This window comes from Alligator mississippiensis, chromosome 4, assembly GCF_030867095.1.
Source record: "Alligator mississippiensis isolate rAllMis1 chromosome 4, rAllMis1, whole genome shotgun sequence".
NCBI classification, from domain to species: domain Eukaryota; kingdom Metazoa; phylum Chordata; order Crocodylia; family Alligatoridae; genus Alligator; species Alligator mississippiensis.
In genome coordinates this window covers 66,840,660-66,865,708 of record NC_081827.1, presented here as the reverse complement: position 1 = coordinate 66,865,708, position 25,049 = coordinate 66,840,660, and the positions used below count along the sequence as shown (strand labels likewise).

The following is a 25,049-nucleotide window of genomic DNA, read 5'->3' as shown; positions in this document are numbered from 1 at the left end:
AGCGCAGCTTGGCAAGGTGCTGCACACAGTCCCAGAGCTGAGGCAGCTCCAGCAGTCACCCAGAACCTGGCAGCACTCAGCCTGAGCAGCCCCAGCTCCCAGACAGCATGCAGAGCCCTGTGGCACCTTGCAGAGTTGTGCTGCACCCATGCGATCTGACAGATGCCCCATGGGGGGAGAGCTGATCCCTGCTGCCTCGGACTACACAGGGGGGCTCTGCCATGAGCCCCCAGAGGCCTCGATTGCTCCCGCTGCATCCAGTGAGTGCAGGGCTTTTTTTTTTTTGCTTTTTTTTTTTTTTTAAGTGCCAGGATGCTGGGGCCAGGCAGGGCAGCCATGGGGGGGGGAGGGGGAGGGAGGGAGTGGGGCCCCACTTGCTGCTGCCACGCCCCCACTGCCAACACTGCTGCTGCTGTCTATTCTATTTAAAGGAGATTCAGCCCAATTCAATGGCCAAATCTCCAAATCCGAATCAAAATTAGGACAGTGATTCTAATCAACTAATTGAATCACTTTTCCTCTGAATTGGCTGAATCCGAAGCTGAATCAAATACTTGCCTAGAAACCAGGGTGGCAGAGCACCAGGGCCTATGTATGTGAAGAGTCAACAGAGACGTGTGCTTGAAGTGTACCAGACTGGAAAAGAATTAAATAGTGCAAAGTCTAACCAGACCAAGGGAAGTTTAAATGTTTGAGACCCAAACACATCAGCCCATTTGAGGACCAGCGGATAGTATTTTACCAGGGCTGCCAAGTATTAAATTTCATGAATATTCCACATGCTGTGGAATACTACCCTTTCCTTTGGCTCCACATGCTGTGGAATACTACCCTTTCCTTTGACTCCCTATGTAGTCTCTCAAAGGAAAAAGGCATCAAAAACACTGGATGTCAGGAAAGAGTTAAGATTTCACCAGAAAAACATGACGACATACAGAAACAGGAGTCCCTGTGCACAGCTTAGCATACACTGAAAAGAAGTTTTTTTTAAAAACCCATTTCAATTCCAATAAGGCAATAAGGAAAAGAAATATTTGGCAATTTCTTTCGAGCCACTTTCTTGTTTTCTTATAAAAGTCACAGCAGAAACTGTTTATAATGATCCTGTTACCTCATACCTGCATTTCACAAGGCCTGGGTACCAAAATTAGAATTTAATTCACTTAATAACTGCTACTAATAACCCCAAATGCAAAGATTACAATTACAATAGAAAGAGCATGACTTAATCATAAATGAATTAAGAACTGGTTCTGCAAATGCTTCCTTCAATACATTTCTCACCTATGTAGCTCTCTTAAGATACAATTCAATATAAAACAAAGAAAAAAATATAGCACTTCACTATTCAATTTCGGATTATGGCACCTGTTTCCTAGACTCGGTGCATACACCCTGTAATATTTTCATAATTCCAAAAATGAACATTAACCACTTCACACAGTGCAACACTAACCTAATTGCAAAGCTGTGCTACAAATAGTTTTTCTATTAAAAAATACATCTTTTTCTTCTTAACGAAAGGTGTGTGTTTTTGAATGACTGTTTCAAATGATACACATTTCAGCATGCTCCAGAAGTAAAGGAACATAGTTATTTTTTCTAATTTACTTTTTACAAATATGCTTTTACCAGTTCAATGAACAACCATATTTAGGCAGCTGAACAAGTGGCATTCTGATTTAGAGAAAACAGTTCTCCTGTTTGCTGTCCTGGGCTTTTTTTCTGGTTAAATACACATTAACTTGTCAAACTGACCTTCAGTTCCCTCCCCCCATAATACATTAAAATTCTTTAAAAAGACAAGTTTAGAGATATCGCCTTTTGGTAAATCTCCAAAAGTCTGCTGCCTTGTCTGGCACACATTGTGTACATGCATCTGTCAAGAAAATTTGATGACAAATCACCTGCTTCCTGACATATAGGCTTGCACAGACTTTAAAATTCCCATGAAATGTCTTTGTCTACCAGGAAGAAAAATATTCTTCTTTTAGGTAATGATCAATCCTAAACTCTACCTCCTCTCCACTTGTTTTAGATTTATTTTTTTTACTGTTTTAATATGAATCAGTAAAAATCTACTGCACGATGTGACTTCCTGATCATCTCTAGGGCAAAAGTAAAAAAAAGATGTCAATGAATGAAGGAAACAAAAACAAAGGCTTCAGCAGTGCAAATATTTTCAAGTGGTGATAAAACAGATCCTTTTCAAAACTGGCTTGTCTCAGTCTGCTTAAAATTAAAATTGAACTCAAACAGATAAATTACACTTTTGAGAATAACCTTAATACAATATGTTCAGCATAATACTGTAAATCTAAACATACCTGAATTGGAATCAAACTTTGTGTCTGACCTGAAAAAAAAAGCCAGAAAGAGATAATGTTATAAAAACTGCTATTATATCATGGAAATTAGGCAACAGAATAAAAAAAAAACTCCTAGTATTTCACAAGGAAGCATATGGTGGTACATTAATATTTAATGTGTACAAATACATTTTTAATTCCAAATGGGGTTTTTTAAACTTAATACTCATATATCTTTTTAACAATGTACAGATACGAGGAAGTCAAATTTAAGAGAAAACCACAAAAGGGAAAGAGAAAATGGGGTTTAAATATAAAAACAGGATTGAGTTATATAACTATAAATTACAACACATAATTGAGGCTCTGAAATACATATTGTGCTCATTCATTTTAGCTTTGTAAAAGTCATTAATAGGATTCTATATATTCATGAATGGTTTCAATCTATTTTTGAAGCACATGGATTGTATCCAACAATCAGTATTTAGTTGGACAACACCCTATGAGGTTTGTGTCTTTAATTTACTTGCTCTGAAAATGGAAATAAATGGTTTCATTTTTTTTAAAACAGAGGAAAATAGAGCCAAACTCAAGTTTAGCTTGTGATGCCTTAGCAGAAACGTTGGCGTGTTTAATATGCATGATTATTTTCTGTTGTATACTACGGATTTTTCACTAAAAAAAAAGCTGTATTATCTTCTCAGTAATCTGCATATTGAATAAGAGGGAGAAAAAATTAGACTTTGTGGGAAAATCATGTTTCAGATATAGGTTAATACTAGTTTCAAATGCAAAAGCCTTTGAAGCTCACAATTCAGCTGTGGGAAAGCTTAAGTTGGGTAATTATTTTCAAGATGCTGCTGATGTGCTGTCAAGCAGAATTAACCCTATGACTAGGCCTATCTACTTAAGCTACTCTAAGACAGCATTGTCTATATCCAGCTCTCAAACCAATTAGTGGGCATGCTCCGTTCAGATTTATATTGCACGTTAACAATCAGTTGTACATATGTTCACAGCTGCCACAGCAAGACATGAAAACTGACCAGCAGGAGTCCTGTTCAAGGATGTTGCATTGGCAAAAAGGCTTTCCGAGGAAAAGCATTTAAATTAAGTGGGAAATGGAAGTTTCGGTGATCCTAATCAGTATGTGTAAAGTATATTTTTGGACATCACACCTTTACCCAAAATAATTAAACAGGGACCCATGTAGATTTTTGGTGTTATTTTATACATATACACATATAAAATGTGTGTGTGTGTATACACATATACATGTACATGTCTGTGTGTAGTGTACATACACACACACACACACACACGTGCATGCAGGCATGCACTAAGGATTTATATAAAAGTCATATATAAAGAGGGGAAAAAAAACCCCATTAAGGCAAGAACCTCCAGTATAACAAAAGCAACCATCCACATTTGAGAAAATTGACAACTTTATAGACTCAAAGAAATAGAAGGAATAGCAACATACGAGAATGACCTGAATAATCAACAAATATCTACCTTCTTTCCTTCTATATTTATCACCTATTATTCTGCATGGTTTCAGTGAAAACCTCATACTGGTCAAAGGATGGAGTAAAAAAAATGCCACCATATTTTCCAGTCCTTAGAGCAAAAACATATTCTAGTTCATATTCATATCAGAAACATTAAATAAAGAAAATGCGTAATTGATATACATTCAAAATTAAAACCATCTGAAAAACTGCATAGTCACCACTATTCTAGTTCATATTTTTATACCACAGTATAAAGGCCCAATCTTGTACACACTTAAGCATACGGGTAACCACGAGGAATCCCACTGATTTGAGACCACAGGAAAAAGTGCAGAGTTGTTCCAAATAAAGACACATCTTATGTCTTCCTTAAAATATTCTCATCAAGCTGCAGGGAATCTAAGGCAGCAGTTCTTTCATTTTCATCACTGCTATAAATACCTGACCTTCCTGAAAACCAGATCAGGTGGCATAAATGAATCAAGAGTAAGGCTTTTTTTGTGGTGGGCATGTACTAGAACTCTTATATAACCATTAAGGACAGGCCATCTCTATTCATTAGTGCATATGTATAGGAGTGGTAGAGCAGCATAACTGAGGGTACCATTGTTGCCCACAGTAAATTTACCTCATTGACACAACCACAACTTCTAAATAGAGGGAACCTTGAACCTTAAGAAGAGATCAATGTAACAGAAGTTCAGCTTCTCTTTTTAAATGAAGCCAAGAACCCACCAGCTCGGAGGAACATTTTCGCAAAGGAAATCCTCTAGTTTTTACCCTGTTCAGCTGAAACAATTCCTGTAAAAAGAAGTAATCCAACCAGAAGAATAAAAACCCATGGACTCTATATGCCTGCAGTTAAGCAGTCAACTACATTATGGGGCCACTTATACATGTGAGGGGGATTCAGTCCCTAAATTGAAATGATGAGTTTTTAATTGCAACGATTAAAAACCCACTGTTTCAATTTAGAGGCTTTTGCCACTGTTATGGTGAGGAGCCTGATCCCTTCCCCTTCCCCTTCCCCTTCCCTCCCCCCCCCCCCCCGCCTGCCCACCTCTCCCGTAGCTGTGGGGTGAGCTGCTGCCAGGCCATACAGTCCCTGAGCTGGCGGGGAGGAGGGGGTCCTTCTCTCCGTAGTGGCAGCATCCCCTGGGGCTGCCTGGGCAGGGTGCTACCCCAGTTCACAGGCAGCACCTACCAGAGCCAACTCTTTCCCAAGCCCCTGCACAGACTCTGGGAAGAGATGGATGTGGCAGGTGCTGTCTGTGAGCTAGGGCAGCACCTGTGCAGCTAGCACCCCACCTGGAAGGCCGTGGGGGGGTGCTGCCACCATGAAGGGAAGAACCAGGGGACCCCCCCACATCTTCCCCCTGCCCACAGCTCAGGGGCTGCACAGGCAAGTGGCAGCTCGCACAGGCAGGCTCTGCTGAGGGGGAAAAAAGAAAAAAAAAAAGCAGTGAGAGGTCTGATTCTTTCTTCCCACTCCCCCCCGTGGAGCCTGCCTGCCTCTACCATGGCCAGGGGATGAGTTGCCAGTTGGCCCTGAGCTGTAGGAAGCCCTGGACCTTGCCTCCACAGTGGTGCTTTTCCCCAGGGTAGCAGCTTACCCAGGTGGCCTGGGGGATGCTGGCACCATGGAGGGAAGGACCAGGGGGCCCTGCAGCTCCAGGACTGCTTGGCACACCAGCAGCTCGCCCCCCAGCAGCGGGAGATGTGTGCAGGCTCCATGAATAAAAAATAAAAACAGTTAAAAAAGGGGATAGGCTTTTCACCACTTCTACCTTCAGCCCACCTCTCCGGCAGCCAGGGAGAGGGGGGGAAGCTGTCAAAGGCTGCAATGTTATAAATAGCTACATTGCAAACTAAATTACATGTGGATGTGGTTTAGTTTGCAACATAGCAAACTCATTTAAATTGTAACCCGCCCCCACCACATGTGTACAGTATGACACAATTAAACAGCAAAAACAGCCAATTTTTGTTACGTGTATAAGCACCCCAAAGAAGTTGGGTTCAAAATCCTGCCCCAACGAATACTATATAAAGTAGAACAGTTCCAACATGAAAGACAGAGATCCACTCCAGACTAACCTATAAGCCTGGGCTCTAGGCTCACATTCCTGGTCTGAATGAGTCAGATGATGGATTCCAATCTGGTTCTCCCATATCCCTGATTATCAGGGCACTTGACTAGTCTAGGCATTTCCCTGTCAGGTTTTTTTGTTTGTTTGTTTGAACAGAAACAGGAACTTCCAAAGGTCTTACTATCCCAATGCAGAATAGGATATTTTTTGAAATCTCATATTTTGCAAATAGGGGAACCAGTTTTCTCCTCTCAGATAAAACCTTGCTATCACAGAGTCAACTACTTTTCACTCTCACTAATACCATTTTGTAGATTAAATGGATGTCTCTGTACCAGTGGCTCTCAATCTTTTTAGACTCAAGGCACCTCTTGGAAAATGTCAACTCTAAGCTTGTCCTTATTTCATAAGTGTAGAAGAAAAGTAGAGCTATTCTTCTGTTGCAAAGAACTTAAAAAGATCACAACCGGTTAGAATGTTTCTGATGCAATGGATTCCTATATGAAACCTCTCGGTTTATGTGGGAATCATGTGTAGGTGTTTGCATACCTGACACTGCTAATAGTGCAGAGCAGCCTGGGCCACTCTTAAAAGGATCTCACGGCAGCCCAGGGGTTTCACAAAAGCCCAAGGTACCACATCACCCACAGAGTCACTGCTCTAAACCTTAGCTGAACCATTAATAGTTAAGCTATTCTCTTATGTATAGTAAACTGATGCTATATAAATTATTTCCTTTTTCTTTAGGCAGATGTTAATTTTATGGCTACAAACATAAAATTTTGTCTTTGCTTATTATTTATTTAATGCTTGGAGTTTGTTTCAGGTTCTAGTTTTCTTTTTGTTGAATTCCAGTTTCTTTTCACTGAATTCCATTCTTCATGGCCACTCCAGTAGCATTTTGACATGGTATGTCACATGCTCACAGACTATCTTGGCTTTCTGATTGGGCTGAAGATTTTCATTCATAGCATATGAAACATAACCCACTAACTTGCTGCAGCAACAAGCAAGCCAGAGACCAAGCTGACAAAAAGTAGTGGGGGTAGGAGTTTCGCAAGGGGTCACTAGACAATGTAATGAGTACCAAAGCTCTAAATAGTCATAAATTACTGGACAGCAAATCAGGAAACTGATATGGGATAATAAATTAATAGAACTGTCTGCCAGCAAGACAATAGCTATGAAGTAAATGCAACATCTCAGTAAATGTTGAGATGTAGCTACAAAAATCATTTAAGAACAGAACATTATGCCACTGTAGGGAGAGCTAGGGAGATCAACCTATGGGTGCTGCACAAAAAGGAGCATTATTACAGAACTGTATTGAAGAATTCAGCAAGAGACAAAAGGAGGCAAGGATATTGAAGTCTCTTTGAAACAACTAAGCAGGAACTAAACATAAAAGAGCATTTGTCAAGGATTTTATGGGTTTAATCAGAGGGGGAGAAGTTTAGTGGACCAAGGAGGTACATTTAAAAATCAGGGGTAAAGCAAAAGCAAAACTTTCAATGATTTGAGTGAAACCAGGATTTCACCTTTAAATATTTAACTTTCTGTCTTTACAATATAGTAGAATAACAACAAAGAAAGTAGTTTTATGTGGTCATTAAAAGCATGTGACAAAGAAAACAGTATAAAACAAATTCCTGGAAATAAAAGACAATGTGTTCTATTAAAAACAAAAATGTTCTCTTTGACTTTATTACATTTCCATTTCCAAATTATATTAATTGGCAGAGAATACATTTCTATAGGTTCTCTGTTAGTTGCTCCAACCTGAGTCTCCCACTAAACAGGATCTTCTACACGAAAGCAAATACAGACTTTGTGAACTACTAAAAAACACAATGAAATTGTGGATTGGCATGAGGAAGGTGGGAGAGGTACATTGGAAAATGTTACCTAGGGGTAACTGTTTATCTGAATGTCCACACAGATGGTGCTGTGACACCTATAAATAGCCACAGAGAGTAAAGAGAGTGCCTGTCCTTTTAAGATCAAACACTCAAAGTTCAAGGCAGTTAGTTTATCTACCTTGGAAAGATGAAAGCCGGAGACATTCTTGAGAGGATTTGAACCTGCAGTTCCTTGAAATCCTACATGATGGAAACATGTTCAGACCATGAAGCTGCTGTGGACTTACCAATATACTTTTTGAACACAACCAAAATTTAAAAATTAGAACTGTGTCACACATTGAAGATGGACCAACAGTAACATCAAAGCAACTGTGCATATCTGGCAAGTGCCATGTCAATTAGTCAGATTTTGGTAGGAATCCCTCACAGTTGTTTGAAGTCACCCAATCCGCTGCAGCAGCTCAATACTTAGCCACCATCTCATTTTTCTTCCTCCATCCTTCCCCATCAAGTTCTCTCAGATCTAGCTTCTCACTGAGTAAGGCATTTTTCATCTAGAATGCAGCATGCTACACCTTCAGCCAATTTATGGTGTGATTTAATATGGAACATCTTTGTGGATGGTTTGTATTGTGATTTAAATTGAACATGTAACATGTATCCTGGACCTGGGGTGTGGTCTACCCAATCCAGATCATCTGATTATCAGCCAAGAGGAAGCCCCATGGCTTGGAACCCATCACTGCCCTATCCCTGATCCTAATGATCGGCTGATGGTGAGGACTGGGCACAGGGCAGCCAGAACACAGTCACCCCCATGCCTAATCCCAAGAATCAGGCTGAGGGCAGCCCCAGATCTCAAACAGGAACCCAGAGCTGCCCCATGCCTGATCCCTATGGGCAGCTAATCCCAGTTCAAGATCTTGGGCTGCTGCCATTCTGATTCTTGGGATCAGGCAGGGGGTGGCTGTGTCCTGGATCCAAGGGCTGCCCCATGCCTAATCCTCCTGACAATTGGGATAAGATAGAGGGGAGCTTTAGGCTCCAGGGCAAACTTGGTTTGGCACTGTGAAACTAGAGAGAGGCCCATTTAAAATAGAGGTACCAGACATACATCATTTAGAGTCATTCTATCCAGCTCATTGGACTACTGTAGGTCACTGGAAGTTGGTGGCTGTTGTGCGGGCCGGGAGCGGTCCGAGGCACTCGGGGGTTTTTCACGTGGCGGGCTGTGGCCAGCAGCCTGGACACGCTGGGTCAGGGAAGACAGGCAGCACGATAAAATTAGGCACGGATGCTTAGTGGTTGTTTAAGATTGTTTACTTACACTGTAGATGGTCGCGGTGTAGGCTGGAAAGACTTCCAGGAAAAGCTTCGCTTAAGTCCCAGTTTCAAAGGACTCGGACCTGGGTAGAGCTCTGGATTCACTCACACAAAGTTTGCTAGGCTCCGTGGAACTTGCGCGCAGGGAAAAGGGGTTCGTCGAAGGATTGCACTTGGCAACAGGGAGAGGCCAGAGGTTGATCAGACCTCTATAGCCAGCTCTAAGGCACACGCATTGGGTCTGATAGGCTCCGCAGCGCGCCTAGAGTTCTCCTCAAGATGTTTACGGAGTCCCCCCCTTGCAGGGTTCTCCTCCGGAGATCTCCAACTTGGGTGGAAACCGCTCAAGCCTCTTATACAGCTAGCAAGCCAATCGCTAGCCGCCACGTAGGAATAATTTAGAACTGGCCAATAGTGGGGCACAAATTTGCATGCGGGTGGCGGGAACTCCTTTGCACCGTGCATTTCTATGTTGCAATGAAGAAATGCACCCTGCAAAGAAAGCTACAAGTGGCGGGAAATAATTCAGCAGTGCCGAAGCACACACAAACAAAAATCACACCCTTGGGTTGTGACAGCTGTGGCCAGGGGTCATGATCTGCTGCAGAATCTATGGCTGTTGGGACCTGATGGACATGGCAAGTGATGAAAAGTTGGGTAATCAGGGCTGATACAACCCCAGTCACCCTCCAACCACTTTGCCTATTGCTACTGCTATGGTCCTACCTCCCCAACAGCTGCCCTCTGCTGCATGCCCTAGAACTAGAGCTGGAGCTGCTGCTCTTGCATGGGTCAGCAGCTCCAACTCTGGCACAGGGCATGCTAAACATAACAGATCAACCAGAACTGACTGAATAGTAATTCTTCTAGCCACAGTAAATGGTACTGATGCACTGTCAAACCAAGAAAGCATGGGTTTCAAAATATGGGAAACTGGAAGTAAACTTGAATTTTCTAAACATTCAAGACCAAAGTTTGACTTTGTGAAACACCAGTGGAAGCCAATGTACACTATGCACGCATATCAAAAGTCTAAATGTTGTTCTTCCCTGCCCTAAATACAGGTTAGTGATCAGTCTCATCAGTGTTAGTGATGGGTTATACAGGTTAGTCATCAGTTAGTCATCAGTTAGTGATGGGTGAGTACTAACAATTTCAGAAGTTTGTTTGGATGAGTCCTTAGACATTCAAAAACTCTTAATTTACCACCCTGTTTTCAACCTTGTCCCCTATCTTTTTTTTTTTTAAATACTGTCCAATCTTCTGCTTACCTGCTCTAAATATAGCCTCATCCTCTTCCTTGTGGAAGTCCCACCCTTTCCAACTTCCTCTGTCCAACAGACAGATCCTCCAACTCCATGTCCTTCTTTCCAGAAAACTCCGGTGGTGAGGTTGCATCAATCAAAAGTACAGAAAGGAATCTCAAGTTTACTGTTCCACTAGCTTGTGACTGAAGTTGTAATCCTACATGCAGTGAAGATAGCTCTGGATAGCAGCAGCTTGGAAAGAATTAACTTCCTTATGATTCTAGCTGATCTCCTGGTACTTATGAAATCTGTAGGCAGCAGCCAACTCAGCACAGTTTGCAAGATTGCATGACAAACCAAGATCAGATTCAACACATGGATGAGACTTCTCAATGATCAGAGAAAAACAGGTTCTACCACCCCTAAACTGAATAGCAACTTACTGAAGTTTCACACTTGCATGTTTGTTTCACAAGTGGCATGGTCAGCCTGTTTTTGTGGCATGCAGCGGACTGGAGAAGCAGAAAGAATATCAGATCAGGCAGAGAGCACAGGGCAGGAAGCAGAAAGCAGAGCAGCAGCTTGGTTAGGGAGCACAAGACAAGGTGCAGAAAGCTGAGCAGCAGATTGGGTAAGGGAAAGGGATTGGAGTGAAACTTGGGGAGGGTGTGGGGGAAGTTTGTTGCATGCTTGCCAAAAAGGTTGGCCCCACTGAAATAAAGTATCTAGTATCATGCTGTTTGTCACAGGCCTGTCATATGTAGGATTTTTAAAATTATCCATGCACTAACTGCAAGTTCAGAATCATCTAACTTTAGCTATTGAAACTCTTATAAGACCCACCCCTAAACAAAACTGTCAACTGAGTCTCTCTCATTAGCTCTCTACATCTAGTGAAGACAATATTTACACGCAAAACAACATGGTTAAGACAGGGTAGGCTAAAACTTCAGGCCTCAGTAATCTACCTAGCCTGCTCAACTATCAGTAGATTGTGTAGTTCTTTCACTAAAGCGCTATCGAGGAACTACAGGCTAAACTGCTGTTCCAACTTGCACAACCATAACTTTCATGCATAAACCCCAGGAATGGCACTTTTTTTTTTTTAAACAGCTGCTCCATCAACCACTGTATTATGGGGAAAAGGGCACAGGCTTTACTGCAAAGGGATCATCTGCTAGTGTCAAGTGCTAGTGCAATGAGTCATTGCACCATCTGTGCTACTACATTTCAATTTAAATTTTCCTGCAAAAATATCCACATACGGTACATTTCTTATAGGCCTTCTATGCAATGCTATTATTCCAAACTACCAGAAAATTCAGAGCCTTCTTCATTTCTTTAGGAACTAAATGCTGTCACTGATGGAATTCACATTTACCACCACACAGAATATTTGCTTAACTCTGCTTCTCCATATACACTAAACCCATTATCTAGCAATAAAGGCTTTTGGAGCTGGAAAAGAGATATCAGATTTGGTTTCAACATAATTTTTTGGTCTAGACTGTCCCTACTCCCACTGCATTTACTTAAAGGCAATTTCAGGGAGTATACAGTTCCTGCTGGTAAAAGCAGAACTGATTAAACCTGCAGGCTTCTCTACAACTGAACTTTGTCAAACTGTTCAAAACTCTAAGGGGTTCCTTCCTGTTAAGAAAACCTCCTCTGAAATTCTACAGAGACTTGGCATTTCTTCTCCATTTCTCTATACCTCCAACAAAGTTACACACTATGAAGTCAGGATACCATATGATACTGCAAATGGTGACTACCTAATTAACTTGTAAGGTCCAGATGGCAACCAGAGCAGTGCTAGCTAGTGTGACTGCTGAATTACGACTTTTTTCTTTTTCCAGCAATCTGCTGTGGCATCAGCCTCTCCACCATTCTGTTTCCTTGCTGCTTGGGAACATATGCTTGTACTATCCTTGTTTATAGTGCTGCTTCACTGTGTTGGAGAGCAAGACTGCCAAAATGAGACAGCCTGAAAAATGTTCCTCTGCCTGAAGAAGAGTATTTGTACCCAAAAGCTTGCAAAGAAAATTTTTTCCAACTATTTTAGTCGGTCTGATAAAAGATATTGGATTTACCCAAAGAACCTTGTCTACAAAGAGCCAAGGAAGGGAAAGCACTGAGGTGCATCTTTCTGACCTGACTTTGGATGAGGGAAAGGGACTTCCAGCTGGAGCTATCCTCAGGACAGCTGCTGAATCTCCTTTGCGCTTTCTGGATCAGCCAGTGGTGTAACAGAGTTGATGCCTGGGGCAAACCATGACACAGAGTAGGGGAAGCATGCAACTCGGAGGAAGGCAGGGTGGGGTGCACGCAGGGGGAATGCAAATCCTGAGAGCAGCACGCGGTTCCAAGAGAGGGCAAGGGTGGGGGGAAAGTGGGTGGAGGTGTACAGTTCCAAGAGCAGTGTGGTTCTGAGAGGGTGGGGATGGGGTAGGGGCAGTCCTAAGAGCAGGAGGGCATGGTTCTGAGAACAGAAGGGGCACATGGTCCTGTAAGCAGGAGTAGGCAGGAGAGGGTAACACCCATGCCAGGACCTCCTAACCAGTCCTTGGCTATACTGCTGCTGCTGCCACCGCCACATGCTCGGCCCATCCTGGTTGTTGCTCCTAAAGCAGCAGCAGCTGCCACAGACTGTTTTGGAATTCCCAGAATGGGTATGCTACCAGGACACAGGCTGCAGGGGTGGGGAGTAATTCCTGCACCCCTTCTACCTTGGCACCTGGCGTGGGTTCCCCCTCTCGTTCACCCCCCAGTTATGCTCCTGGGATCAGCAGCACAACCATGGGGCTAAAATAGTTCAACCAGCCAATGGATTCAAGAAGGGACTGAGGATGAAAAAAGTATAATTATTTTGTTGAATATGGATCTTTGCTTCTGGCAACCTAAATTCAGAGTGCTCCTTTCCTACCGGGGCAAAGGACCTTCCTTTCAATGGTCAACATCAGTGGCTGACTGAACCTGTGCATTTTCTAATAGTTCTTTGGAAGAATACTATTCAAGCAATAAATGGCTTGATAAAGAATCTGGTAGAAATATGTAACAATTTGTGATCAGTAATTGATAAACCAGGCAAGAGTTAGGGGCTGATTTCACCTTCATAAGTCATATACTTTAAAGAAGATCTGTAGCTGATGAAGCAAGAAGAAACCATGACCTCATATTGCCACCTATTATCCTGCCAACTATTAACCTTATCTGCTCTTTTTGGGAAAAGTTCTGAGGGAGTTGGGGGCATGTACTCTGGCAGCTTCCAGAAATCTCAGTTTCCCTTGAGTCAGCTGAATTTGCAATGGAGACAGTTTTGGTAATACTGGCTGCTGATTGTCTACTGATAAGAGACAAGGCTAATTTATCCAAGTTGATTTTATATGATATACCAGGTACCCTTAATCCTGTTCTCCAGGGACCTCAGTGATCACTTAGAGCAGATGAGGTTATTCAAAGTAGTTCTTTTCAGTCTTATCCAAGGGTTCATGAACAACATGTTTGGAAAATTGCTGGTCTGTCCATGGGCTCTCTCATGTAGCACACCATAGGAGCTGATACTAGCATCCTCCCCTCTTCGAAACGCATATGACAGAATTAAAGAAGTTAGTAAGGAAATAAGGCTAAGTATCATTAATATGCTGCCTATGTTTCAAATCTCCAAACCCAGCTGGAGAAGAAGAACAAATGATTTAGTGTCTTTCCAAGAGCACTAGAGATAAACTTGCATATGGTGAATCTAAATAAGACCATAGCAACATTAGTGAGCTGGAAGGAGTAACTAGGAATACTGGCAGGATGATAGCTGTGTCTCAGGATTATATCATTTGTTATTCAGGTTCACAACCCTGGAGTTTTCTTAGTCTTTTGTAATCTTGACAAAAAGTAGATGCCAAAAAGCCATTTTTTTCCTTTCCTTCCTTCTCTTTGATGTAGATCTTGTATCACTCGTACTTTTGTTGCCCCAAGACTACATCATCATAATGTGCCCTACCTGGGCTGCATATTTGGACAACTTGTAAGTGGTCATTTACATACTGAGTGGCATATAATAGAACAGCACTCAAAGGGAGGGGGAGTTGGTTGGTTGTTTTTATGAGGATTTTGGGTGGGTTCAAGGTGAAACCCTAAATATTTTGGAACCGTTATTTGATATAACCCCTTTTTTTCTTCGTGACACATTATAGCACTTGATGCCAGTGGAAGCACTCAAAAAGGAAGTAGCTGATAGGGTCTCTCATGGGAATCCTCCTTAGCTGTGGAATTCATTCCTCTACCTGGGTTAGCCAAGCCTGGAGTTATTAACTCTCCGAGTATAGAGTAAGGCATGCCTTTCCTTGCAGACAGTTAGGAAGATCAGGTGATTTAAGGGGGGGGATTCTGGAAATGAGGGGCTAGACCTGCAGAAGGACTTGGGCAACTTCCAAATAATCTCCCACTTTAAGTGCTTAAGCTCAAATTTGTGATTCTCAAAACCCCACTTAGCTGCCACGTGAAGTCTGTAAGGATTTGTCAGGAAAGTTCCATATGTAAAGATCTGTTCCTGGCATGTCCAGACCTACCTTATTCTTAACCTGGCTAAACAGTTAGGGGCTTAGTTCATTCCTCAGCCCAATCAAGAGCTGTAAACTGGGTATTACCCTGCCCCTCCCCAATCTAGGTGGCATACTCTGAGCAAACCTGCCTGAACAACAGCTCAGAGGCATCACTCAAAATATGGGAGACCAAGGTTAAATTTCCTCCTCTACCCAAGGGGATGTGAACTTGCACCTCCTAGTCTGATCACTAGGCTAGAAAGCCATGCTTAACCTTTCTCCCCTCTTTCTCTGGTCCATTATATATTTCATTATCCCTTGCCAATTGATAAAGGCTTCAACAAGAGGGACTGAGATCAGAATTCTGTGGAGGAGCTTACAGAACGATTTTCAAGATGGTGGGAGATGTGTGCTCAAATCTCCTTAGGTAGAGGCAGGAACTGAACCCAGGTCCCTGATATCCTAGGGGAAAGTTCTAATTTGGAGCAGTCTAAATTCTGAGTGGTCAACGGCTGCATACTATGCACGCCCTCTGCCTCCCCCGCACCAGCCCGCAACCACGTACAGGCTGCAGGCCCTTCCACTGTTCAGGCCCCCCACAGACCCTACCACTGCACCAGCCACAGACCCCTGCCAGACTCTGCTGGGGGCAGGGCCAGGGTAGGAAGAAGCCGGAGGTAGGAGTAAAAGCCCAAAGATCCTGACCACAACAGAAGCAGCAGCAGGAGGAGCAATGGGGAGAGTGGTACCTTGACAGTGATCCACAAGCCACAGCCTTGTTCCAACTAATAAGTTGTGGAGGAAGAGAGGAGGCAAGAACAGAAGCACACCTTTTTGTGAGAAAGGCACCTCTGCCAGGCCTAGCTCTCAGAGAGGGCTCAGGGTTGTGTGTTCCACTTGGAGTTAGGAACATTATGGAGACTTAACACATCCACTTATCTTTGGTATTTCTTAGGCTACGTACAGACAGCCAAAAAGCCTAGATTTGCACTGATACATCGGTCCATACTGTATCAGCACTGATAAAAGAAAAATTGACATTATTGGCAATCAGCTTTTTTGGCTGATGCAGTCAATAATGTTGCTGATAAATGCTGTGTGCATAAGCACAGCTGCAGCATGCTCACAGCCAGCCCGGCAGCTTGAAAAGCAGCATCCAGCTGGTAAGTCTGTTGGGGGATAGGGAAGGGGCAGGGGGAGCAGATTGAGGCCCCTCTGGTGAGGGAGTGGGGCTGTGGCAGGGGCAGGCAGTGCTCAGCCAGAGTGAGGCAGGGCATGGGATGGAACTGGGGGGCTCATCTGGGGGTATGGGGAGGAGTGGATCCTGCTGCCACATGCACCCCCGCGGGAGACATTGTGGGTATATGCTCCCCAGATCTATGCACAGGGCATGGGCAGGCTGCTGCTGCAGGCTGGGGGTGGCACCAGGCTCTTCCCGGTGGGGGTCTGGGCCAGGGCTGTTCTTGGGCTGGGTGGCAGCAGTGCTGGGATGGGGGCTAGGGCAAATTCTGGGGTGGCCATAGCACACCCCATAAGGCCACCTGGGCTGGGGTTGGGGGAAGTCCCCAAAGCAGGGGCTTCCCGGTGCCCCCATGCTTGGCTGCAGGCCTCTAGCCCCCATGGGCACCCAGCCCAGAGAACTTCTCTGTCCCTCCTGTGGCAGTGGCTGAAGCAATCAGCTTAAGATACCCGTCAGATGATGACAGCTCTTAGGTTGCACATGCTTTTATGACTACAGAAAAATATTAGAGCAATTATTCTGTTGCAAGGAACTCCTAAAGACCACAACCAGACAGAATATTTTTAACCCTATGAATTCATATTTGAAATCTCTGGGCTTATTTTGGGAATCATGTTTGTACACCTGACAATGCTACCATTATACAATCTCCTTTAAAGCATCTCCAGGCATCCCAGAGTGCTATGGCACCCTGGTTAAAAATCACTGGTACAGGGAGCCTAAGTGCCTAACTAAGGACTATGGATTCCCCTTGTTGACAAACCCCAAAGTTAAAAAAAGATGCTGCATTGTCTAAGGGTCAAGCTATTGATTTCAATGAGAAGTTAGACACCTAAATTGGAATTATGTGCCTAAATACCTTTGTGGATCTAGGCCTAAGTCTTTTGCTGCTATAACTTCATGTGTTTACAAACTGATTTTGATTACATCTTAAGTTACAGATGTGGCTAGATGGAGTTCTATGTTTTGTCAAAGATTGTTCTGAGTTGAAAATTTATATTTAGTGTTTCTAATGGCTTACTTTTAAACATTTAGTTAGGTTTACAGACCTCTCTCCATGTGCCATGGAAGTTAAATAATATGAACAAAAATACACTGATACTTCTTGCATTGAACATAGCAGTAGACAGAAAAGGTTGCACCTGTTGAGGACAATTCCTTCCAAAAACAATAAAAAATAATAGCAGGTGAAAGGGTAACTTAAGATTTAAGTTTTCTTATTATCCCTCAAAATCAGAAGCTGAGACAACAACAACATCTATTTTTAATGAAAATCATTCTCCGGTGTTTTCCTATTCATCTCTTCTGCACAGACCATCTGTTCTTATAATCTGTGTATGTATATACATATTATTGTTGTTTAATAAACTGTTAATAATTTCTCCTCTATGGAATGTACTTTTGGGCATAAGATAGTTGTGTTTAATTAGAAAAAACACAATTATTCTCATGCTACAGTTGCTGAGAAAGTGCTATTTTTACCAAGTAAAGAACATTTTTAGAGAAAAGAAACTTTAAAAAAACTTTAAGGGAAAAAAGTAGACTGAATTGGTAGTTTATCATACCTTCAGTGATTTAGCAATATAGATAATTGTAATTTTCTGTAAGTTGACACTAAGTGATGCATCTCTGCCCCAAAGACCCTATGATCTAACTAGACAACATTGCAAATAGTACACGATACATGCATAGAACAAAGAATATTAGAGGAAATAGGGTACAAAAAACACAAACTGATCTTGGGAACTCTTATCTCATGCATTCTTTTCTTTAGGCAGACAGTCTAATTTGGTAAAGTGTCTAGAGTGAGGTTTCCTGATGGAATAACTGGACTTCATGAATAAAAGTTAAAGCACATTCCCCAGTTTTTTAAATAGCTGGTATGAGCGGGTTAGATGAAGAGATGTTGGATTCTAATTGTTTCTTTTATCACTCTTAATGATAAAAACAGAGGTCTGTCTTAAACATGTACCAAGCCCCCACCCCGGTCTTTCATCTGGAGTGTTAAAATTCATGTGTTCCCTGACCTTGCATGTCACAGAGTAATGAAACAGCGTAAATCAGACACGTTAAAAGCTGAAGTTTGTTAATATTAGTACTGAAGCGCCAGTCTCCTTCCTGCCTAACCTGACAGGTCCATAGGTCAAATATATATATTTATGGATTACTACAATGCAAAGGGGGAAAAAAGATCAACAGACACCCAACAAGAACCAAATAGAAACATGAGTTTAAATAGAACATGTTGGGGAAAGGAAGCCTACTTGCCTGAGTTTTAATTTATGGTTCTTTTTGTACTTCTATTAGTAGACTCCTAAGAATAAATTGGTGATTTAGCCTCCAAATGGGGAAAATTTAACAGATTTTGCATTTTTCCTGTTGCCTTCTCCTTGCTATATACTTTTTCTTTGTATTCCCACAACTTTTTTTTTTGTTTTTTACTGAAAAGATTCACAGAGTTTCCATTCCCAGGCATTATTCTTAATTTGTTTGACATAAAAGAACATAACTTCCAGCTGAAGAACTCATTATTTCTTGATACTTTGCCTTTTAAACTGAGGATTTCACTGGATCAGATACTGCTATTGCTTTAAGACATTTGCCTTTGTATTCTGCATTACTAGGATATCTATACAGTTTTTCATATGTGCCTATTACTGGCAGTGAAATGCCTTTCAAGTATAAAATGATGTACTGGTAATAGGCAAGAATAACTTCAGTTTTACATGTCTATTTTTAATGTCACTTTCTATGCTAGAATGGTTAAAATGCACCCCATGCACTTACTGCACGGTACAGCAGACATCCTCAACTGGAGTAAATCAGCATAGCTCCACTGAAGTCAATGATACCTCAATAATTTATACAGGCTAAACTTAAGAAGAATGACTACTTAACATGGCAGAAACACCCCAGGTGCTTTTGGCAAAGTGAAATGAAATAAACACATCAGAGAGCTGTGCAGTTGACAGGCGATTCCTGTTCCTTGCCCATCCATACCTTCTCCCTCTTTATTGCAGTACCACCCAGGGGATTTCACTAAGCAAAGTGAAGCAAGGCATCAAAACACAAAAATGAACCCCTCGTATGAAAGTAACAGTCCTGGAGGTACAGGACTGGCAAGGCAACCGCTTCTTCAGGTGGACAGTTAGATGCCATTATAGAAAGTGGGACAGCCTTTCCATCACTTCTGTAAAACTAACGGGGACTCAAACAGGGACACCTTGTCACACCAACCCTGAAACATGAAGGACTGTTACTCAGCTATGCCATGGCCAGGACAATGCAGTATGTACATATTCAATGGACAGAATGAATTATGTGAAATACTGGAAATTACTATAAAAGAGAATGAAGATATAGGCCAGAACTCCACAGACTGAATAGCCTGTTGCATGAAAGTGTCACTAATTCACAGGTGCATACAGAAACACAGGTCAACTTACTGTCTTGCTTAAACTGAAAAGATAAAAGATGGTACCAAAAATGCACATGCTCCTCAGCTGTAAGAGAGCTTAATTACATCAAAGATTCTGGAAACAATGGGAATAGGTAATGAATACTATGCATTCCTTGATGTGAACAACTGAACTATAAATCTTGGAAAAAGAATTTGTTGATAGTCTCCTCTAACTCCCACGAAAATGTCAGATGGAAACCCAGCCAGAAGAACGAATGTCATCCATGGAATTTCACCAATGGAAGCCTGCTGGTTGCTGTTCCCTGCACAGGCTTGGGGAACAGTTGGGTCCACTGGGTGCTGCCTGTGAGCTGGGGCAGCAGCCATGCACCTAGTACCCTGCCCAGGCAGCCCTGGGGGGCACTGCCACCACAGAGGGAATGACTGCCCCCCTCCCCTCCACCTCCAGTCAGGGACTGTGCAGCCCAGTGGCAGCTTGCGCAGGCAGACTCTGCTGGAAAAAAAAGGGGGGGAAACTGTGAAGGGCTGGATTCTTCCTTCCCCCCCTTCCCCCGCCCCCATGCAGCCTGCCCACTCCTCTTGCAGCCAGGGAGCAAGCTGCCAACAGGCCCTGAGCTGCAGGGGGCCCCAGTCCTTCCCTCTGGGGCTGCACAGGCAGGCTGCTAGTGAGCGGGTGCTTCCCCAGCTCACAGGCAGGACCCGGCCTGATCCCACTGTTCCCCCAGGCCAAGCTGGGGCATCACCTGCCCACTAGCAGCCCACCTGGGTGGCCCCACCACCATGGAAAGAAGGACCAGGGCCCCCCACAGCTCAGCTCACCCGCAGCAGAAGACATGGGCAGTCTCCACTAAAAAAAAAGGATAAGACCCCTTATCATAACAGTGATGGAAGCCCCTAAATTGAAACAGTGGCTTTTTAATTATCACAATTAAAAACCCACTATTTCAGTTTAGGAGGACTAATCCCCCATCACGTGTACAAGCACCCGTGGAGTTTTACATGTCGTAACAGAGGGGAGAACAAGAGGAGAACCTTGCAAGTGGCTCACCGGAGAAATTGGATGTGACACCTCAAGAACACAAGTTTCTCAGGTTAGAGTCTAGAGTGATCTCTGTATGAACTAGTGTCTCATGACCAGTTGTCTGTCTTACAAAGATACTAATCACAAAGATACTAATTTCCCTGACAACATACAATGGATACAAAGAGACTACGAAAAACTTTCTACAGCATTCATCCTACATAAAAAGAAGAAATGGAACAAATTATTCCAAGAACAAGCTCCCCAGCCGCAAAACAACCATCAGAGGAACAACACCAACACCTTACAGCATTCCAACCTCAGACTTGATGAAACTGAAAGCAGCAACCAACCCACAAATATTATCAATCTCTCCACACACACACTTACCAAAAGTGAAAAATCTGTCCTTTCTAAAGGCCTAAATTTCTGTCCAGAAAAATACCCTAATAAAATACTTGAATGTGGAGAACTAGAAGAATTCTTCCAACGCCTGCGCCTCAAAGAATATTTCCACGACCAAACTGAACCCACTCCCAACAACAACTCATCCTCTGACAACATTCAGGAAAAGATCAACGCCAAAAAGCCCCCAAAAACACCAGATTGGACACCTCGCAGTGGACGAAACCCTAACCTTGACCGCTACATTGACTGCTTCAGGGAAAAAATGAACAATGAAATAATCAGCAACACATGCCACCACAACAACCTCTCTCTACCAGAGAAAAAGGCCGTAGAATCTCTAAGTTGTAACTACCAAATAGTAATAAAACCAGCAGATACTGGAGGAGCCATAGTCATCCTAAACTGTGAAAATTACATAAAGGAAGCCAACAGACAGCTTTCTGACACCACCTACTACAAAGAAGTACAAGAAGATCCTACTCCCCTTTTCACCAAAAAACTCAACAATACCATCAAATCATTTCCAAGACTACAAGAAAAACTACCCCCCGCTACCTAACCCGGGGACTTTTTACATGCTCCCTAAAATCCACAAACAAGGGAACCCTGGCAGACCTATCATATCCAAGCATGGGACCCTAACTGAGGAAATATCAGGTTTGGTTGAATCAATCCTAAAACCGCTCGTCACCCGCAGAGCAAGTTTTGTACAAGACACTACAGACTTTCTACGGAAACTTAAAAACATAGACCACCTTCCCAGCAACACACTCCTAGCCACCATGGACGTTACCAGCCTATATACCAACATCCCACACCAGGATGGCATCCAAGCCTGCCTTGCATATCTACAGGAACAAGATTACAACTCAGAATACAGACCCAAAGATATTACTGACCTTATACACTTCATCCTCACACACAACAATTTCACTTTTAATAATCAACACTTCCTCCAGATGATGGGAACAGCTATGGGCACTAAAATGGCCCCACAGTATGCCAACCTTTTTATAAGCCACCTGGAAGAAGACTTCCTCAAGAACTGCACCATCAAACCCTTGCTATACTTAAGATATATCGATGACATCTTCATCATTTGGACTGAAAACCTACAATCTCTGATTGAGTTCCATCAGAAATTCAACAATAACCATCCCTCCATCCAACTTTCTCTAGAATATTCCAGCACCAGCATCTCCTTTTTAGACACGATGATCAGTATCCAAAATGATAAAATTCAGACCGCGTAATACAAGAAACCCACAGACCAACATACATATCTGCACAGAACCAGCAATCACCCTAAACACACCAAAAAAGCTGTGATATATAGCCAAGCCCTCAGATACCACCACATTTGTACTGAAGAGAACACCCAGGATTGCCACCTCACCAATCTTAAAAAGGCTTTCACCCAGCAAGGACACTCCTCCAGAGAGATAGATCACACGTTTGAAAGAGCCACCTGGATACCACGTGAAGAACTGCTGCAGTACAGAAGAAAACCCCCCATAAATCGCACACCGCTGGTTATGACATATCACCCCTCCCTTGAACCTGTACAAAAAATCCTTGAACAACTGCAACCCATACTAGAAAGAGACCCTATTCTTAAAAAGATCTTCCCAGAGCCACCCATCCTAGCCTTCAAACAAGCACCGAACCTCGCCAACCTCATCAATAGAAGCAAACTTTCTCAAGCCCAGAACACACCAAAAGGATCCAGACCGTGCCATGACAAGAAATGCAAAACCTGCCAACACATCTCCACCACCCCCACTATTACTACATCCCACAACAGAGCCATCAGCATTCCTGAATCTTACAGCTGCACCTCCAGGAATGTCATATACCTCGTCCAATGCACCAAATACCCTGATGGAAAATATGTAGGAGAGACCAAACAACAACTGCGCACCAGAATGAACGCACACCGGAAATCTATCAAAGACAGAAATACCCAATTACCGGTGGGGGCACATTTCTCACAAGAAAATCAGTCTCTCTCCAATCTCTCAGTCCTGATCTCAAAAGAAACTTACAAAACACTTCCCAGAGACGAGCCTATGAACTCCACTTCATCAACCTCCTGGATACTAAAAATCATGGACTAAATATAGACATTGGATTTTTGACACATTATAATCTGCCTGACAACTGACTCCCCAGCCCAGCCTCTGGCTTCTTTACTTTTCATTCCATCCAGGAAGAGCACACACCAACTGCTGAAACTTCCTTAGCCTGACGAAGGGTTTTTGAACCCGAAAGCTTGCTTAATAACTATTCTCCAACTATTTGGGTTGGTCTAATAAAAGATATCAGATTCACCCAAGGAACCTTGTCTGCCTATGTCCTTAGACCAACACGGCTACAACCTACACCCCAATGTAGGTTGTAGCGCAATGTGATTTTTGTAAGTATTCTCAGCAGAGAAATTAAAGGGTGACTAAGAACAAGCTATCTTTTCATCCTTCCAGAAGACCCCTTCTAGAACAAATTTAACACATCTAGTTAAATAACTGCAGCAAAATCTTCACTGCCCCATAATACTGATTTTGTCTTTCAGTGATAAGGCTCAGTTCACTTGCACAAAAAATACAAACAACACATTGGAAGTTAAACAAAGATTCATTAAACCCAGAATTTACAAGAAGAGGCATTTCTCAGTTCAATTACCATCTAGAAGTCAGAGATAAAACAATAATTAGGATTTTAACAACAAATTTAACTCCTAGAAAATGGTACTTAGGTTTTGAAGGCTGGAAAACTGATCTGGAGCAAGTGCTGGTCTTCACTGCAAGGAGTACTGTACAGATTGGTGCTGATGGCACTCGTGGGCAAGTCTAAACACTGGTTTTGACATGGCACTTATGCACCCTTCCAAATAGTTTTGCTTAGACCTGATCCTATGACTTGTTCAGGCACCTTATTTCTACTGTATTTCCTGCTTCAAGTACACGGGCACAAAGATGCACATATATTCCTTTACATTTGTGCACAAACTCTCTATTAAACAGGCTGAAGGAATTCCCTGAACACTTATCCCTGAACACTTATTGATATTCTTTCCCCAACGTAACCAGAGAAAGGAAGAGCAGATGAGAATATCTGGTTTATGCCCAAAACTGGATCTTTAGTACTGCAATAAAGAATTCCAATGTTATTTCCCCATATGAATTATGGCTGTGTATCCTAAAACCCATTTTAGTCATATTATTTATCTTAGACTTCATTTTACTATATTATACTATTATAAAGTAATGTTAAAAAGTGGCAATAATACTAAAAGATAATGTTTATATTATTTACTGGTTAAAAAAACAACTGTAAATTCTGGAACATGAATGAAAACTCTGGAACTTGGCATAACATCTCATTAAGATAGCAATCTTGAAGCTATAATACTCACTTGAATAATGGAGTTCCACAGACAACACACTTGTATATCCCGTGAGCTTTATGATGTGTATATTCTCCTTCAAAGGCACTGTGAAAACAACAAGATTATATTTTAAAAAATGAATAAAGGAATATTATTTTCAATGTTAAATTTGCTAAGACTTTAGAATGTATTTTCTATGGTGAAAAAACAATTCAGAAGTTAACAACTGTTGTTTAACATGGAGCAAATAAAGCAATCAGAGGGGAAAAAAAACCAAGGTCTATAAATTTGCCTTACCTTCCTATTATGCATGAGGAAGCAAAGATCAGAGCTCAACAAACAAGTCCCACTTACTATTTTTATGAAGTTTTCAAATATTTTTAATTTCTTTTAAATAAAGACCACTAGAAATTTAGTTTAATCTTAAGCATTTCTCCGGTTTTATTCTTCAACCAACCTTTTTTATAGAGAGCTCAAATGCTAAGCAACAAATAAGGCACAACATGCATCTTTAGTGGCTTGACGGTACTATCCATTCATTAGTGTAGGATGGGCTGCCAGCGTGTTAGAGTACCAGAAGCATCTTAGCCAAAAATGAAACAATTGGTCCATGATTTCAAGCTGTGTGACCCTTATATTTTTAGTTGAAAAGGAATATTACAGCTTTCAGGGAATATTTTTCTAA

The 25,049-nt window shown here is 42.3% G+C and overlaps 1 protein-coding gene across 3 annotated transcripts in view; it reads right to left on the bottom strand.

Moving 5' to 3' along the window:
* The window catches only part of MSRB3 (methionine sulfoxide reductase B3), a 162,628-nt gene that overhangs the window by 73,697 nt on the left and 63,882 nt on the right, over positions 1-25,049 (bottom strand). For all 3 annotated transcript variants that reach the window (XM_059726061.1, XM_059726060.1, XM_019491307.2), the window contains exons 4-5: positions 24,392-24,469; positions 2,328-2,356 (exon numbers count right to left, since the gene is read on the bottom strand). In XM_059726061.1, coding sequence (XP_059582044.1) covers positions 2,328-2,356; positions 24,392-24,469 — 107 coding nt within the window. The remainder of the gene's footprint in view (positions 1-2,327; positions 2,357-24,391; positions 24,470-25,049) is intronic.